Raw genomic sequence first — 18,415 nt, 5'->3', positions numbered from 1 at the left:
TAGCTCTGTTTCCCCACCAAAAAAGAAATTTAAGATCTTAATTCTCACCCTGTCTGCACCAGAACTGCTCTCTATTCTGTTCAGTGAGACGAGTTCATGGATTATGTGCTTGCACTTCAGGGAAATGTCAGATCATTTATGTATAAATGCTCCCTCCTGTTCTTTCTGCTTATCTTGTATTAGACCAATAGCACTTGGCTAACGGGCACCAGCCCACAGACAGCGCTTTGAATAACATCGTTAATAGAACTCTAATAACTGGTACCTGTTCAGTATGCAAATACACACAGGGTGTTAATGCTTACCTGGTAGCGGATGAAATGATGTGCCAGTTCTTGCTCGCTTCTGACCTGTCCCAGCCGCTGCCTGTGTCTCTCTTAAAAACTCCGCTAGGTCTAAGCGCTGCGGGAGCCCAGGCTCGCAGGGTGAAATGCGTGCAGGTGGTGGGGGCGCTGCATCCCGAGGGAGAGCTGCTCCAGACAGTCGGCACCTGGGCCGGGAGCCGCCCGGCGCAGCCGCCACCCTGCCCGCAGCCGCCCCGGGAGCCGGACCCCTGATCGGCTCTGTCCTTTTGTTTTTTAGTGAGAGAAGGCTACAAAGTCCGATCAGATGTGAACATCACGCTCGCTCGAGTTTCGAACCTCTTCCTTGATCTCCTCCTGGGGATCAGCAGCGCCAAAGTGGACGCCATTGGATAAGAGATTGTAGGTGCTTAATATCTGTTTTTTTCCTCTACAGTGACAGCAACAGTGTAGTTAAGAAACACTAAAAATACCTAACATCACCTCCCGATTATCAGCTTTAATGGAGTGGGGGAGGAGGGAGATATTATTAAGGAACTGATAAGTAAACACCTTTTAGTTACTTTGACTTAAGGTTTAAGGGCACCATCCTTCCCCTGCTCTTGTCTTGGCAGCCCAGACCCTGGCTGGGGGGAGGTGGAAGGAGAATCCCAAGTTACCTGCCCTGGCAGAGCGGGCCTCCTAGAGTTCACGTTAGTGAATGTCCTTTCAATGAGTCAACATTCCACAAAGGAGAGGGACGCAGGCACACTAGACTAGACATGCCAGGCTCCCACAGGGGAGGGAGTAAGTTTCTCTAACTTGCTTTATACAGTGCCCTGCAAGACAATCATTAAATCTGTGAGGTCTCCAGACACAGAAGTGACCATTAAAAAAGTTTTCTAAAGCATCTTCATCTCCTTTTGACTTTCACCTGCTGATCTGTTAGGCTTGCCCTTCATCTAATATCATTTGCAGCTTTCACAGTTAAAGCACCTCACCTGTCCTCTCATGGAAAATCCTTTGCAAATGAAAATCCAGTTCTGTCCCTTGTAGCCTTTATGAAACTGAGGGCAGAATGGCCAGAGTTTAGATTTATCAGCCTAATGGTGGGAGGCCTGAACTCAGACCTAAGTTTCTTTTCTTTGGTTTTTGTTTCTTTGTTGCAAAGAGTATTTCTTCTTTTTAAAAAAAATACAGCATGCATGCAAAATAACAAAGGAAAGTAATTTATAGGATTGTTCTTTTCTGAAATCAGACAGAACATAAATGGAACATTGTAGTACCAGACAGATAAAATATTCACAGAAGGGGCGATATATTTAGTTCAGTGGTTCTCAGCCAGGGGAAATTTCCCTGCTCCCACTCTACCCCAAGGAACATTTGGCAGTGTGGAGAGACCTTTTTTGGTTGTCACAGTAGGCCGTACGGGGCCACGGAGGGTGGACTACTGCTGACACCTAGCAGGTACAGGCATCTTACAATGCACAGAAAACCCCTCACAACAAATAATTTTCTAGCCCCCAAAATCAATAGTGTTAAGGCCAAGAAACCCTTATTTAGTTGCATCTTTAAGTTTTCTTCTAAGGGAAAAAAATGTGAATTTATAGAAGTTGACCATCCCTGATATTTATTTACCCTTTGGGAGTCAGCTTTTCTATGGATGAAGACTTACCAAAATCAATAAAATTTTTTTCCCATTTCCTGTATAAAGTATATTTGTAAACTATGCATTTAAAAAACTAAATGATTACAGTAGAATTACCAATTTGAGTATGTTAATATTCTCACCTTTACTCATTTTTAAAGAAGTAGATTATAATGTTTGCCCTGCAATTTTTCAGGAGACCCATCTGCTAAAGAAGACTGCTTGGGGGGCAGATAATCCCTCTTCTTGTCAATTGGCAAGTCTTTGGATGCGGTGGCTGGCTGTATGGCTGGCCCTAGCTTCAGTCTCGTGTACTTCGTCCTCATATCACTCCTCAGTCAATTTCATGTTATCCTGAAGAGCTGCGCAGGGAGCACCAAACCCTAAGGAGCCACTTCTTTCACAAATCCTATTACCTCATCGCCAGACCAGCTTTAGGTCCTTTCACGGAGCCTTGTTTTCAGTGCACTGAGGTCAGGTCCAGTTGTTGAACTCAGAGCTTCAGTCCTCCTTGGCATTGGGATTTTCCTGACTTCCTACATTTGTCATTGGTAAAGACCACTGACAGTTTATTCAGAACTGGTGATGAGCTTGATGTAGCTGACACAAGCTGAAAAGAATTCCTGTAGTTGAGGTAAGAGTGAATGGAATTTCTGCAGCAAGGGCTCCAAGCGTGAGTTTGTGGAAAATAGTAGGGAGACCTTGGGTCTTTCGGAAAGCCTTTGCTCTCAGGCATGTCATTTCCTCATAAGGCCCTGTTTCTGCTCTGGCACTATGTACCTCCGCTCTGGAATGCTTAGTGGGGGAAGAGCAGCCATAAGGCAGAGGCTCCTGAGAACACTGGTTTAGTACTTGTTTTTTGATATGTCTTCTTTTGCCAATTTATTTTTGTCATTTTATCTTGAGAAGGTGACATTCCCTGCAGAGAGGTGGGTGCCATGTTTTTCCCCTTCAGAGGAGGCAGCGACCACGTCTTCTCTATGGAGGAATCCAAAAATGATCCATTTCGAAGGCGACGATCCTCACAGGTCTGCATGGCCTGCCAGAGCACCTCCTCCCCATGGCCAAGCCAACGAGCTTGGGCAGCTGCAGAGCTCTTTTCTGGCCCAGGTGAGTACCGGAGTTTCCCTGCAGTAGTTGGCCCAGAAATGCTGTTATCCTCCTTTCCAAATGGATGGCCAGGGTCTCTGTCCAGCAACTTCACACAAGTTACACATGTAGGAAAACACGAAACAGACTTCTTTCTTGATTTGGGGCCTTTTTTCTTACCTTAGGCTATAGTATGGATGCTGATTTTTGTCAGGGAAGCACTTTTTAGAAGCCTTTCCTACTGGGGGGCTGAAGTCTGTCCTTAAACCCAACCTGATTGTACCCGTGGTACTGCACTGAATATTTGAGTCACTTTGGAAGCAGAAGATGGTATTTTTGCTGTGCTATTTGTAATGGGAGCATTATTTCCTGGTGTTCGTAAGATGTTGATCAGTCAAGTTATCCTTCCCACTGCCAAAACACCTCAAGATTTATTCTTGAAGGAGTTAAATCTCTTCTCTGGCCATTGGCTATCATATAAACTATCTTTTTAGCATTCCCAATAGTTGCAGGCCAGATAAAGTTTCTTTTTGTCTGTTTCTTCATGTTTCATTTCTCCTTTACAATTGTTGCTTAAGGCTGGCTTTGATGGTTTCCTCTTAAAGAATGCCACAGATGCAATTTCGGATTGATTTAGAGTTCATATAGAGGAACAAACATTGGCCAAGATGACACATTCATCTGGAACCCCAGTGAAGCTGAAAGTAAAGAACTCTTTCCCTGTGTCCCAAAAGGCTGTGTGTCCAGGGAATCTACAAGCCTCCTAAAATCATTTCTGTTGTCACTGTCGTCCAGTTGTAACTGTAATCTGGCAACTGTAATCCCAACACCTGTAGTCATACGCCCTGAAGAAATACTGTGAAGGTAGTGTGGATTCTTTTCATACCAATTCTTAAGTTCTTAGTTGGAGCAATTTTAACTGAAACACTGAGTTACACTTACCAGTAATTGTCCCAATGGAAATTGTCATTTACATAGGAGATATATTTAATAAGACTGTCCTTATTAATATTCTCCAAATCTTAATGGTTTTTCCCATAGTAAACCTTTCTGGTGTTTCTTTCCTCTGGTCATGGCAATGGACTAAACAGGGTTCTCTCTCCAGGATCCAGTCAGCCCTGGGATTCAGGGCACCACTACTACATCTTAGAGGCAAAGCACAGAGCCTGGACCTTTCTGGCTTTTTTAAATTTCAACTTTATTGAAGCATAATTGACATACAATAAACTTCATATATTTAAAGTACAATTTGATGAGTTTTGTCGTACATATGTACCCCTGCAGCTGTCACCAAATGCAATGAATGCATCCACCACCCCAAAACTTTCCCCATGCCTCAGTATTCCCTTTCTTCCACTCCTCAGACACTTAACACACTGTTTCAAAGAAAACACAGAAGGAAGACAGCTACCCTACCAATTTAGCAAATCTGGTATAATCTTGATTCCAAAACAAGGAAATTATAGATGAGTTTTGCATATGCTTTTTATATAGCATGTGAAAAGTTTCAATAAAATACCAGTAAATTGAATTCATCTGTTATGGAAAAAATATATATGACCAATTACTATTGTACTCCATTGACTTAACTCTCCACTCCCCCCTCTCCCATTTTTCAAATGTGTTATATTTTTCACTAAATCTTTGCTCATCTTTCCAGTTTTTCTTCCAGTTTCCCTGCAGATTTAACTTTAGTTAATGTTCTCATTTTCTCCTTGCAATACAAGCAGGCTGCCTGTTTTCTAGAAAACTCCTGGAGGGAAATGTGTCCTGGGTGAAAAAAGAATGTTGATGGGTAAAAATCACCCACATTTTAAAATGAAAAAGGGGAGAGCAATGAAAGAAAGAAGCCCTATTAGTTTTCTTGGAGCCCTCTGTATTTCAACCCCTTGAATGGGCTGGAGAAATACTACAGGTATAACTTCATTTTTGTGTCAAATCTCCTGAAAACACAGCCTGTTTCTTTGGCCTGAAGGATAAGAGACCAATAAATAGCTGTTATATAGCATTGATTTTCCCATTTGATGTGCTTATGCAGTTCGCTCTATAATCAGTCATGATATTTAGAAACGATGCACACACGACTGAATGTTAAACATCTATTGATAAACACATGCTTACCAATTAGGTAACTCAGTGTAGATAGAGGTGGAGAAAATGCTCTGATTAAAATTGCTAGTATCGGGGGTATGTGTATTTTCAGCTTAAAACACTGAAGGGCTAAATTGTGCTCCAATGGAATAGAGAAGTCTGGGAAGGCTTTGAAAGTTCAGTAAGCTTTGCAGAATGTGTAATGGCAGCATAGGCGGGACACAGCTCAGTTTGTAAAGTGCTTTCTCACACACTGTGGTGATGGGACAGATGGGGGCGGGGTGATATGGGCATGACAGATGGGTCTAAGCTGCTTACCTGACGCAGAAGGACTGTGGTGTGGAACCACAGAGGGGAAATCATATAAAGTGGGTAGCCCAGCAAAATTACATTGTACTCATTTCATGGGAGCCCAGCGAAATTACATTGTGCTTATTTCAGGCCATCCTTTCTGGAAGAGGCAGCCACTTCCCTGGTCTATCACCATAGATCAATTTTGGCTATTGAATTTCATACAAATGCAATCACATGGTACGTATTTTTTGCATCTATTTTTTCTCACTCAACATTTAAAAAAATTATTTTGGTTACATAAACATAAAATTTGCCATTTTGACCATTTTTAAGTATACAGTCCAGTGATACTACTTTTAAAATGTTGTATCGCCATCTTCACCATCCACAGCCCTGTCTTTTCCATCAAGCTAAACAGAAACTCTGTACCCATTGAGCAATGACTCTCCATTTCCCCTCCCCACAGGTCCCTGGTAACCTCTTACTTTCTGTCTCTACGAATCTGTCTATCCTAGCTATTTCATGTAAGTGAAATCATACAATGTTTGTCTTTTCACTTAGCATTATGGTTGAAGGTTCAGCCATGTTGTAAAATGGATCAGAACTTCATTTTTACGGCTGAATCAACATGTTTTTGAAATATCATGGCATGCATTTGCAATTTGTTCCTTTTTATCTCTGAGCAATAGTCCATTGTATGAATAAACCGTATTTATCCTTTCTTCCGGTTTTGTCAATGGTGAATTAAATGGCTATGAACATTCTTAGCTACACTTTAACTAATTAGCTGTATTTTAACTTCTCTTGGGTAAAAATCTAGTAGTTGAGTTTCTAGGTTGTACAATAGGTGTACGATTCACTTTATATACTATCAACCAGTTTTCCAAAGTGTTATGCCAAGTTACACTCCCACAGGCAATGGATGAGAATGCCAGCTGCTCAACCTCTTTGCCAACACTTGGTATTGCAATTCTTTTTAATTTTGACTATTTTAAATATAGAGCATTCTTGTATTCAAGTAATGTTATCTTATAGTGGTTTAATTAGTATTTCCCTGTTGACTAGTGATGCTGAGGCCTCTATTCACGCACATTGAACATTTTCATGTTCTTCTGTGAGTTATCAGTTCAAGTCTTTTGCCCATTTAAAAAAAAAGTTCATATTATTGAGTTTATAGTTCTTTACATTTATGCATATGATATGCAAATAAATGCACATGCACAGTGTATAAACACACATATATATATCAAATATTTTCTCCTATTCTGTGGTTTGCTGCTCATTTTCTTAAAATATTTGCTGAGCAGAAGCTTTTAATTTAAGGAATGCAATTTCTAATTATTTCCTTTCATGGGTTAGGGTTTCTGATGTCTTGTTGTAGTGTGATCTAGAGAGGAAGGCCATGTGATAGCGAAGCTTCTTTCCAATCTGTCGTCTAAGGACATGGAGCTATTCTGCAGCAAGGTTCACAGCTGTGCAGTGACAAAAATGTTCTAAGACCGCAGAGTAACTGCTGAGAGTGAATTAGTACATAAAAGTTCCTAAGACTACAATTTGTAAGAGTATGCCCTGTGATCGCCTGCTGGTGGAATGCAGAGGAAACTTCAAGGACTTCCTTCCCAATTTCTGTCCAGAGACACTCAGGGAAGGAATACTTTAATGCTGGGAAGATAAGAGAAATGGTTCTTATGGGAAAACCCCAGCATCCATGAAACACCTGATTCTTTTCAATCTGCTTGAGTTTCTTTCCCTCATTGGGTTGCTTTGGCACCTTTCTTGAAAAATCAAATGACCACATAAATGAGTGCCTATTTCTGTGCTCTACCTTCTATTTCACTAGTGTACTTTTATTGATTCTTCTACATCATACTGTCTCAAAATGTGCAGTATTTTAGCAAGTCTTGATATCATGCAAGTCCTCCAACTGTATTCTAGTTCCTTTGCAATCCCATATAAATTTTAAAATTAGTTTGCCAATTTATAATAAAAAAAAAGAAACCCAATTGAGATTACATTGAATCTATAGATATATTTTGGAAAATTGATATCTTGCCGATATTGAGTTCAGAAACAGGGTATTTCTATGAATTTATTCAGGTATTCCTTTAAAACTACTCATAATATTTTCTAGTTTGCAGCATACATACCTTGCATGTTTTTTGTTGACTTTTTTCATAAGCATTTCATGTTTTTGATGTCATAGCAAATAAACTTTTTAAAAATTTATTTTCTAATAATTTGCTGTTGGTATATAACAATATAATTGATTTTTACATAATAAACGTGTATGCCATGACCTTGCTAAATTCTTTTTTACATTCTAACAATGGAAGATTCCTTAGGTGTTTTATATAAAAAATCTTGCCATTTGCACAGAGACAGTTTTATTACTTCCTTTCTAATTTGTGTGCTTTTTATTTCTTTGAAAATTGCCTTTTGCACAGGACATACAGTAAAAAGTTGAAAAAAAGTGATGAGAGTGGTGAGACCTGTTTCCTGGATAGAAGGGGGAAAACATTCCACATTTTATTGTCAAGTCTGAGTTTAGGTGTAGGTTTTTCATAGCTGCCCTTTATCAGATTAAAGAAACTACTTTCTGGTTTGCTGAGAGATTTCTTTTTTTAAAATCATGAATGTGCACTGAGTTCTGTCAAATGTTTTTTCTGTATCTACGGGAATTAGCTTTCCTTTTTATTTTTATTTTTTAGACGCACCTACCAAACCCCCACCCAGAAAAAAGCATGAACTCAAACAAACTTAAGAAATAATTTTTGCTTCTTACCATCCTCTACCCACAACTGTCCACAATTACCAGAGTGCCCAGCGGCTTTTGCACACAAACACTCTCTGGCTAATAAGTGCCGAGACTGGATTCGTACCCACAACTTCTCACTTCAAACCTCCTGCTTTTGTCTCCAGCACTGTGGTACCCTTAGACTAGAATCTAAGAATTTTCTTGACAATGGTTTTAGGGATTTTTTTTTCCTTTTTATTTTTACTGATAAAATGCAACATACACATTCTACTTAGCAATGGAAGCTGAAGGGATGAAAGAATCAACATTGATTTTTGACACAGGGAAGAAAACATACCAACATGGCTTTATCTAGAAGTATCATTTGATTTTTCAATCACATTACCCATTTTTACATAGTTTGAAAATGCCTGAAGGAGAAGACGTTATTTTAAAACCGTGTGTACACGCACAAAACTGTTAAAATGCGTGAAACATTTTAATCCCATGTCATGTTATTTTTTAAGTGACATATTTATGGGAAACAGTTGAAAAATGCCTGCCAGAAAGTAGGAACATTTAATTCCATTATTTATTCTTTTCAGTCATGTAGTACACTTGCGAAAAATAGTTGAAATATGTTGAAAAGAAAAGACATTTTTAATCTCATATCATTTTCAGTCAAGTACAGTATGTGGAAAACAACAGAAAAATGCCTGAAAGAAAAGATGACTGTTAATTCCCGCACTGGAAAACCTGTATCTGAACACGGTTAAAAACGCAAAACAGTGATTAAGGGACACAGATTCTCTCTGAGTACATCAAAGATCACAGTCACAGAGCATTTCGGTTTGAAATCTTTGGCTGAAACTATTTTACATCATTAAACGTGTATCATTAAATGTACATTGAAAGCTAAGTGAAGTGACAATAAGACTCAGGGACAGTTTGTAACAAAAATTGTTAAAGTCCATTAATTTTTTTCCCCAAAAAGGCAAGTGAGGTAGTTTTTACTGTATATACATTTTAAGGAACTTAGAATTCCAGTTTGTACAAAGATCACTGAGTCCAAAGATCATACCCCCAGGTGAGATGCTTAGCAAAAGGATCTATTTTTTTCCCCCAGAATGGAAGGAAAGAAAAAAAAATCCAGCGCCAAGATTTTTCTTTCTGAAAAAGTGTACCTAAAATGTTAACTTCCTTTAATACTTTCCTGGTTAGTACTGTTTTTCCTAACTTGTATTTAAGAGTACTTGGGTGGGAAGCTATTAAGAACAGAATTCAGAAACCCAGTATCTGGCCCCTCTGTTGTTTGCAAATATGCTACTCATTTTTACAGATTACTTAATGAACTATCTGTAGAACAACTATAGATGAGGCTAAGATAGTTCCTTCAATACTTAGATGACAGGCATTTTAAAGTTTTAACTGCAGGGGTTTGTTCATTCTTTGAGAGTAAAATTAGTCATATGATCTCTTTAATGATGCAAATATTAGTCTTTGTGTCTAGTAAAAAGTCCTCTCTAATCTGCTAGTTAACACAATGACTAAGAATGAAACTTAGATCCAACAATACTGGTATTGACAGGTTGTCTTCCATATAAGACATGGAAGACATGTCTTTATTTATTTGAATAAACTGAAGTGTTTAATTTAAAGTCATTGACTCAACTGAGTCTTTGACATAACTACACGAAGAAATAATTCAACAACATTGTAGTTGGCATGTCATTAAGTGCTCATTCATTTAAAACTGATGAGAACCTGGAGTAAATCTAAAAACTTTAGAACTTATGTATGGGCTCTAATGTGTTTCCGGCCAAAAAAAAGATTCCCAAATTAAAAAAAAAAAATAGAACAGATCTGTGAATTTTCTCTATAAAAACAACAGAATTTAATTATTCTAATGAGAGGAAAGGTAATGAGAACACTCGATCATTGTTTCTGAATATACATAGAAGTGTAAGGAAGTTATTTGAAGATTTTCTTCTATGTATGAACATAAATGAGCATATTATGTCCTGAATCTTAGACACTACATAAAATAAAACATTTTCTGCATTTGTGCCTGAAAACCACAAAAAAAAATAAAAGCATTTTTTCAGACTCTCCAAATTCATTATTTAAACTTCCACTCATCAGTTAGCCACACATTGAAAACTGATGAAATAGTAAGTATAAAACCAACAGAAAGTCTGTTCACCTTCCAATGGGTTTTCAGGCAAAGGAAATAAAAATTCTCACATAATCAAACCCAATGAACAGATCTTTGAGTTTTCTGTGCAAAGATAACAAAATCCTAATGGCCAATAATGTAATTATCTCCATGTTGAATATAAGTAATGTTTGCATAAACATTAAAGCATAATGTAGCATGGTAAAGATTTCTAGAATATATGGGCTTAAATTACTGAGACCTGATGTATCATTTGTTACATACATAAAAAAGCATTTTCTGCATTAGGACCAACTTTTTTCTCTGTTCTTTCAGTTGCAAGGGAGAGGGTCATTTGGGCCTTAAAGCTCAATAAAATTGATCAAAATCCATCAAAACCAGAATCTTTGCATTCCAATCCAAAGTACACATCTGCGATAAATGAGAATTCTGACTCCATTTCTAGATAACTCTAGAAAGACTATGCCTGCAGTCTCAGGACAAAGGGCAGAGTTGTCCAGTCCCCCAGCACATTTTAGATTTGCACTAGATTAGAATTGAGGATTTGTGTGTCCTGGCTAACTAAAGGTCTAGAAAATGGTTCCTCAGGATTTTGACAATGAGACAGTTTCCAGTTTACCAAATATGCATCTCTTTTTACAGTCTGATGCTAATCCATAGTGCTGGTTCACATCTGTGATTAATGAACAACACAAAATCTGCCTTTCATCAGACGTACTTTCCAGCATTCTTGGATAAGTGCATTCTTAAAATCGTGGCTGTAGAAGTGATTACCTACAGTCGTGAATTACAGAAAATGATATGTTTGATCAGAAATAGAAATCTGTGCCTGGTATATGGAAAAACAGTCGCTGAGCACCATAATAATGATAAGAAAATGGAGGGTGAGTGGCTGTTGACTGCAAAAAGTCACGAAAGTCTAAGATGATCCTTTGATGAACCTCACCATGGGGACCTGTGCTTACAAGAGAAGAAGCTTTAAACATATCAATGTTCAATAGTCAATGAAACAGAAATGTTCATTTGCACCAGGATGTGGCTAGTCATAATACAGTGCAACATAACCCAAACAACACAGTTTTCTTTAAACAGAAGTTCTTCCCCCTCCAAGGCAGGAGTAAGTCAGAGCATAAACATTGCATGTTTAACTTAGAAATAGATTCCTTTTGGACAGGAGATCTGGACTATTTTGGCGAGCAAAATTGGTATCTGGCTTCTTGCTCAAAAAGGTCAATATATCTATATAACACAAGTATACAAAGGGTCTGTTTACCTGTTGTGTTTGGTAGCACTAGCTACCTAAAAAAAAAGTATTCCTTATCCCTTGGAACAGGACCAAGTTCGTTTGTGCTATGAAGTCAAAATACTAAGAAATGATGAAAGTTCCAATTTTAGATTGGCCTTTCTTTCAGAAGGATCATGTCCTCTTTCCTTTACTTTTAAGGAACAACATGGGAAAGCTTCTGTCCTTGTTGACAATGCCAGGAGAAGCCACACTTTGGTGCGACAAACATCAAGAAGATTATAAGAACAAACATGTCAGAAGTCGTCATTTTATCTCCCCTACAAAATGTAGGATCTTCTTGGCAGATATGCATGATAGCAGTCATTTTGGGGTTTATATTTCAACAACTTGGTTGGGGTTTAATCACCCACTCAGCTTGAGGATTTACACGATATACATCCAGGATATAAGCATCTGGATCCAAGCAATGCTGCCCTAAAAGAAAAGAGAAAATCAGAAGATGTTTTCAACAGCGCATACTTTGAGAAAGGCAAATATTTTTCTCTCAGCCAAAAGCCTTATTTGGATATAAGGAGATATATGTTAAGATTTCTAAGCAAAGCCATCTGTTTTTGTGTATGTATGTATTTTAAGATTTACTTTAAGCAAATCTCATGAAATTGCGGGAAAACCAGACACATGAACCACAGGCAATTTTTTCTCTAGCTTTACCATATCAATAGACAGTTATGCAAGAATCTGATTCAGGAATAAACTAATCATTTATATGATAATACATGTTCTCTAATGATTTTATAGACAGTAACTTAGACCAGGACTAGAAAAGATTCAAGTCTAATCCGTATCAGGAATACCGATTTCTTTTCTTTACCATGGATGTAGGTACATAGGCAGGAGATCTTGAAATGATAACAAAAAGGTCATTCCACAGGGCAAGTACATTTGAAAAACTTTACGTATAGTGCATCTGAAATGCATACTCTAGTCTCACTGAAAACTGCCAAGATTTGCTTGCTTGCCTGATTAATTCATTCATCAACTATTTATTGAGAGTTTTTATGTACCAGGCACTATTCTATAGCAACGTATCAGATAGTCAAACGGGCTTGCCTTCATGGAGTTTGCATTCTTAAAGGGGCAAAAAACAATGAGCAAGTATACACGTACAACATAAGTCAGATGGGGGATAAGAGCATAAGAGAAAATCAAAACAGTGAAGACACATAGGGAGGGGACTTAAGAGTTCAAGTTCAAAGAGTGTTCGAGGAAGTTATCAGCAAATCTGAAAGATGCAGGCAACTGAAGACTTTCCAGGCAAAAATAAGAGCCAAAGAGCAAAGTCCCTGAGACAAACATGTGCCTGGGGACTGGATATACAAATTTGGTGTTCAAGGGTAGGTAAGAGATATAAATCTGAGAGTCATTAGCATACAGGTATATTTAAAGACCCAAGATTGGCTGAGTTCACCAAAGAAGTTAAGCGTAGATAGAAAGAGATCCAAAGACCGAGTTCTACAGCCCTCCAATGTTAAGAGGTTAAGAAGATAAGAAGGAGCCAGCAATAGAGTTGCAGCAGGAGGAATCAGTGCCACAGCCTGAAAGCCAGAAGCTCAGGCTGTCCTTAAAACCCAGTGAGGACAGAGTTTCATAAAGAAGGCAGAGATTCACCCAGTCAGTTAAGGAATATGAAACTGAGAATGACCCATTGGATCTCCAAATGTACAAGTTCTCTAGTGACCTCAACAGAGTGTAGAGCGTGTGTGGGTGTGTGTGTGTTAAAGGATTTGGAGAGGCTTCAGGAGAGAATGGAGGAAGTTTGGGGTGTAGAAAATCTTATATAAGGAGTGTCTCCTGGAAAGTGGAACAGCAAAACAGATTAGACTTGAAGGGGGTTGAGTTTTAACAGGATGAGAGACATTTCCAGAAGTTCTTAGGCAGAAGGTTATGATCCAACTGAGGGGGGAAAGCTGATTGATGCAGGATAAAGAAGGGGAACCCCTAGGGCAAGGCTCTGAGCAGGGAAGGCACACCATGGACATAGGTGAAAGGAGAGGGAGAGCACAAGAATTTCCTTTTCCTTTTGATCTCATTTTTTTTCTCAGACAGGGAAAATGAGCTTTGGCCAAAACTGAAAGTAGGGATGTTAAACAAAAAGAGGGTGGTATTTCTGAAATTCTCTCCTTTCCTTGTTTAGCATGAGTCTTTACAACTTTGAGTCACATTTAAAAGATCTAAAAGTCTAATTCATATGGACACTATTACATTCTCATTAAATTATAAAAAATATTCTTGAAAATTCATGCCACTTTTCTTACAAGCAATCAAAAAATCAGAAACTTACTGACTTTGAATTTTTATCTAAGAAGCCCATAAAATGTACTTTTACAATGATAGCAACCTATTTCTTTCATAGTAATAAGAGAATTTAAGAGTAAACCTTATTAAACAATGCTTACCTATATTTCCTCCAATTTCATATAACCTTTGGTTCTGGACCTTAATGCATTCTGATGAACCATGACTGAAAAAGAAGAAATCAATATAATTGTTAATGCCCTTTCATAATTAGAGTGGATTAAACTGGTGGATTAAATATCCATGGTGACAAAACAATTTTGTTTCCAGATATATATATCCCACAAACCTTTGTTGTGACTGTTATGATAAAAAAAATTCTGTTTGATACAGACAAGAAGCTGAGGTCCAGAGAAGGTAGGATTAGTCCAAGGCTCTACTGCAACAAGGCGTCCATTCTACTCACAACTCCCCGCTCCATTTTGGAGAATTGTGTTGCTGACACATAAGGCAGGCCAAGAAGCAGCTGGGATACTAATGTGACCTTGGCATTGGTCACATTACTCTCAGTTGAAAATGAAATCAGTTTTCATTTCTGAATTTTCCTAAAATTGAATGAAATTCTCCCCTCAGCCCATTTCACATTTCTGAGATTGCCTAATGTTCTGCAAGTGGTCTGAGTTTAACTTCATTGCATGTCTCTGTCCTATAATAAAAGCAAGTCAAAGAAATGAATTTCTCAATTTAATGTTTTCTCCCCAGATTAGAGTGCTGGGTAGGAGATTCTGAACTATACTGCTGATATCCATCCTGCTGCAAGAATATTTTTCAGCCTCAAAAAGAATGTCCTCAGCTCTCTATAATGCAAAAGAAGAATGTACCCCCCAATTTAAAATTTTGAAATCATTGTAGATTCACATGTAATTGTATGAAATAATAGAGATCCCCATTCCCTATAAGAAGTTTCCTTCTATAGTAACATCTTGCAAAACTGTAGTCTAAGAACTCAACCAGGATATGGACACGGAGTTCGTCAAGATAAAGAACATTTGTATCACCCTAAGAATCCCTCCTATTTCTCTGTTATAGCCACTCTCACCTCACCTTCCCCCAGCCCCACCCAACCCTTGTCCCCGGCAACCACTACTGCATTCCATATTTCTACAAATTTGGAATTTCAAAAATATTGTATAAATGTAGAATCTTTTGTATTGCCTCCCCCCACACACACTCTGCATCATTCCTTGGAGATTCCTCCAAGTTGTTGCATATAAGGATAGTTCATTTATTTTTACTGTTGAGTAGCATCCCATGTTATGGGCGGACCAAGTCTGTTCAACCATTCACTTGCTGAAGGACATCTGGGTTGTTTCCAGTTTTGGGCTATTAGAAATAAGGTTGTTATAAGCATTTGTATATAAGCTTTTTGTGAACATATTTGCTGGGCCACAGGGTAGTTGCATATTTAGTATTCAAGAAACTGTCAAACTGCTTTACAGAATTACTGTATGATTTTTATATTCTCACCAGCAATGTATGAGAGGCCTAATTTCACCATACCTTCGCCAGAATTTGGTGATGTCACTATTTTTTACTTTAACCATTCTGATAAGTGTGTAGTGCTAGCACATCATGGTCTTAATTTGCATTTTCCTAACGGCTAATGATATTACTCTTCACCTGCTTATTTGTCATCTGTACACTCCCCTCAGTGCAAAGTCTATTCATGCCAAATATTCATTCTCAATTGGATTTTTTTGTTTCTTTTACAGCTGAATTCCAAGCATTCTGTATATCTTCTAGATACTAGTCATTTGACAGATATGTGGTTTGCAAAGACTTTTTTTCCCAGTCTGTAGTTTATCTTTTTATTTTCTCCACAGGGTCTTTCAGAGTAAAACTTTTCAATTTTGATGAAAACTTTATCAGTTTTCCCCCTTTATGAATCATGTTTCTGGCATCAATTAAAAAAAATCTCCCCTAGCAGAAGATCATGATAATTTTTCTCATATTTTTTAAATAAAAGTTTTATAGTTTTATGTTTTTAAAACTGCGATATACTTCTAGTTATTTTTTTATATAAGGTGTGAGGTTGAGGTTGAGGCTCATTCATCTAATTGCTCCAACACAATCTGTTGGAAAGGCTTTCCTTTCTCCATTAAATTGCTTTTACACTTTTGTCAAAAATCATTTGGGCATATTTGTGTGAATCTATTTATGGGTTCTCTGTTCTGTTCTATTGATCTCTGTCTGTCCTTTCACCAATATCACAAAGTTTAAATTACTCTAGCTATAAAGTAGATAAAACTGTCCTTATTAGCAGATCAAGTAGAGTTGAGATCAAGTAGAGTTGAGTCCTCCCACTTCATTTTTCTTCTTTTTTCAAGATTGTTTTAGATATTCTGGGACCATGTTTTTCCATATAAAATTTTGCAGTAAGCTTGTATGTGTCTACCAAAAAATCTTTTGGGGATTTTGTTTGGAATTGCATTAAAGCTATAGAGTAATTTGGGGAAAACTGACAACTTTAGTAAGTTGAGCCTTCTAGTCTGTAAACACAGTATGTCTCTCTATTTATTTAGGTGTCCCTTGATTTCTTTTATCTGCATTTCAAAATTTCAGTATACAGATCCTGTACCTGCTTTCTCAAGTTGATACCAAAATATTTAATTTGGGGGGATGATTGTAAATGGTATTGTATTTTTACTTTTGATTTCCAAATGTTCATTGTTAATATATAGACATGCAATGGGTTCTTGTATATTGATCTAACAACCTGTGACCTTGCTGAAATCACTAGGTCTAGGCATTTTTTTAAGGTCCCTTGGGGTTTTGTATGTACACCTTCATGTCATCTGCTAATAAGGACAGTTTCATTTCTTCCTTTACAAGCTGTACACCATTTCTTCTCCTTGCCTTATTGCAGCAGCTTGAACTTCCAGTACTATGTTGAATAAAACTGATGAAAATGGATATTCTTGTTCTCAGTCTTGGAGGGAAAGCATTCATTCATTTACTGTTAAGTATGATATTAGCTGAAGATTTTTTGTAGATGCTCCTTATCAAATTGAAGAGGTTCTCTTCTATTCCTAATTTGCAGAGTTTTTATCACAAATATTTGGATTTTGTCAAACGTTTCTTCTGCATCAATCGATATGATCCTATGACTTTTCTCCTGCCGACATGGTGGATTACAATGATTTTTAAATAATGAATCAACCTTGTATACAAGGAATGAATAGCACTTGGTCATCACAGTGGGTTAAATTGTGTCCCATACCCTCCCCTCCCCACCCTCCCACATGTGTTCAAGTCCTGATACCTGTGAATGTGACCTTCTCTTACCTGGAAACAAGGTCTTTGCAGTGTAATCAAGGTAAGTGAGGTGATGCTGGATTAGGGTGGGTCCTAAACCCAATGACTGAGGTCTTTGTAAGAGAATGGAAAGGGAGATTGAGACACAGAGGCACACAGGAGACACAGAAGGAAGAAGGTCATGTGAAAATGGAGGCAGAAATTGGAGTGATGTAGCTACAAGCCAAAGAATGCTGGTAACCACCAGATGCTAAGAAGGCACAAAGAAGGATTCTTCCCTGGAGCCTTCAGAGGAAGAATGATCCTGCTTACACTTTGATTTCAGACTTCTAGCCCACAGAACTGAGAGAGAATAAATTTAGGCTGTTTTAAGCCATCCAACTTATGGTACTTTGTTATAGCAGATCCAGGAAACTAACACAATCATGGTGCAATATTTTTTTAATGCAGGTTTTGATTTGCCAATATTTTGTTGAGGAATTTTATGTCTGAGTTTATGTGTGATATTGGTCCGTAATTTTTCTCTTTTATATTGCCTTTATCTAGTTTTAGCATCAAGGTAATACTAGCTTCGTAAAATGAGTTGGGTGTATACCCTCCTCTTCTACTTTCTGAAAGAGATTATGTTAAACTGGCGTTAATTCTTTGTCAAATGTTTGCTGAAATTCTCTAGTGAAACCATCTGGGCTCAGAGATTTCTTTTTCAGAAACATTTACATTTCAAAATTTAGGGGCAGTAGTGCAGTTTTTTCTACTGTTATTTGGCTGGAATAAGGCAAGTACTGACAAAAAGATTTTCCATTTATAGGCCACCCTTTTCCCGGTCCTTTGGGGTGCAAGGTTGGAACTGGGATGCAGGGTTTCCTAAATGCCCCTTTTGGTCTGTCCTTTTGATGGTTCTGAGCTGGGGGCTTCCTCAGCACCCTGTCTGGGATACATGAGAGGTCACAAGGAAACCCAGGAACTCATGTCTGTTCTTGAGGCCCAAGGTCCCTCCATGGTCAGCCTCATCTCTCATCTTTTCAGAGCCTTTTGTGCTGCTTGCTGTGTTTGTCCAGGGTTTATTCATTGGAAGAAGGAGGACCTGGGAGAACGTGACTCTCTGCCACTCTGCCCCCCCCCCACCAGGTTTTATGTGGACAGGAGGGAGGTGAGTAGGCAGTCGGAAAAGAAGCTTCTGGTGAAATAGGCAAAAGTGGGGACAATTTACAACTCTAAAACTGAAATAGGCCCGAGTTCTAACTAG

General features: G+C 38.1%; 1 protein-coding gene and 1 long non-coding RNA gene across 12 annotated transcripts in view; one reads left to right on the top strand and one right to left on the bottom strand.

Moving 5' to 3' along the window:
- Positions 1–544: 544 nt before the first annotated feature.
- On the top strand, positions 545–7,747 carry LOC143662315 (uncharacterized). 5 transcript variants are annotated; one of them, XR_013165285.1, is made up of 7 exons: positions 545–704; positions 2,126–2,563; positions 2,839–3,039; positions 3,597–3,882; positions 4,749–4,933; positions 5,551–5,640; positions 6,763–7,747. It is a non-coding gene; the product is annotated as an uncharacterized LOC143662315 (long non-coding RNA). The 5 variants fall into 5 exon arrangements; XR_013165286.1 differs by having other exon boundaries at positions 4,746–4,933; XR_013165287.1 differs by lacking the exons at positions 4,749–4,933; positions 5,551–5,640; positions 6,763–7,747 and having other exon boundaries at positions 547–704; positions 2,885–3,039; positions 3,597–4,266.
- A 3,567-nt stretch (positions 7,748–11,314) lies between these two features.
- ARHGAP28 (Rho GTPase activating protein 28) overlaps positions 11,315–18,415 on the bottom strand; it is a 174,015-nt gene continuing 166,914 nt past the window's right edge. For all 7 annotated transcript variants that reach the window (XM_077135936.1, XM_077135937.1, XM_077135940.1 and 4 more), the window contains 2 exons: positions 14,016–14,080; positions 11,315–12,033 (listed from right to left, as the gene is read on the bottom strand). In XM_077135936.1, coding sequence (XP_076992051.1) covers positions 11,939–12,033; positions 14,016–14,080 — 160 coding nt within the window. In that variant the 3' untranslated portion in view covers positions 11,315–11,938. The remainder of the gene's footprint in view (positions 12,034–14,015; positions 14,081–18,415) is intronic.

This window comes from Tamandua tetradactyla, chromosome 18 (genome assembly GCF_023851605.1).
Source record: "Tamandua tetradactyla isolate mTamTet1 chromosome 18, mTamTet1.pri, whole genome shotgun sequence".
In the NCBI taxonomy this organism is placed as follows: domain Eukaryota; kingdom Metazoa; phylum Chordata; class Mammalia; order Pilosa; family Myrmecophagidae; genus Tamandua; species Tamandua tetradactyla.
This window is presented reverse-complemented; position numbering and strand designations above follow the sequence as displayed.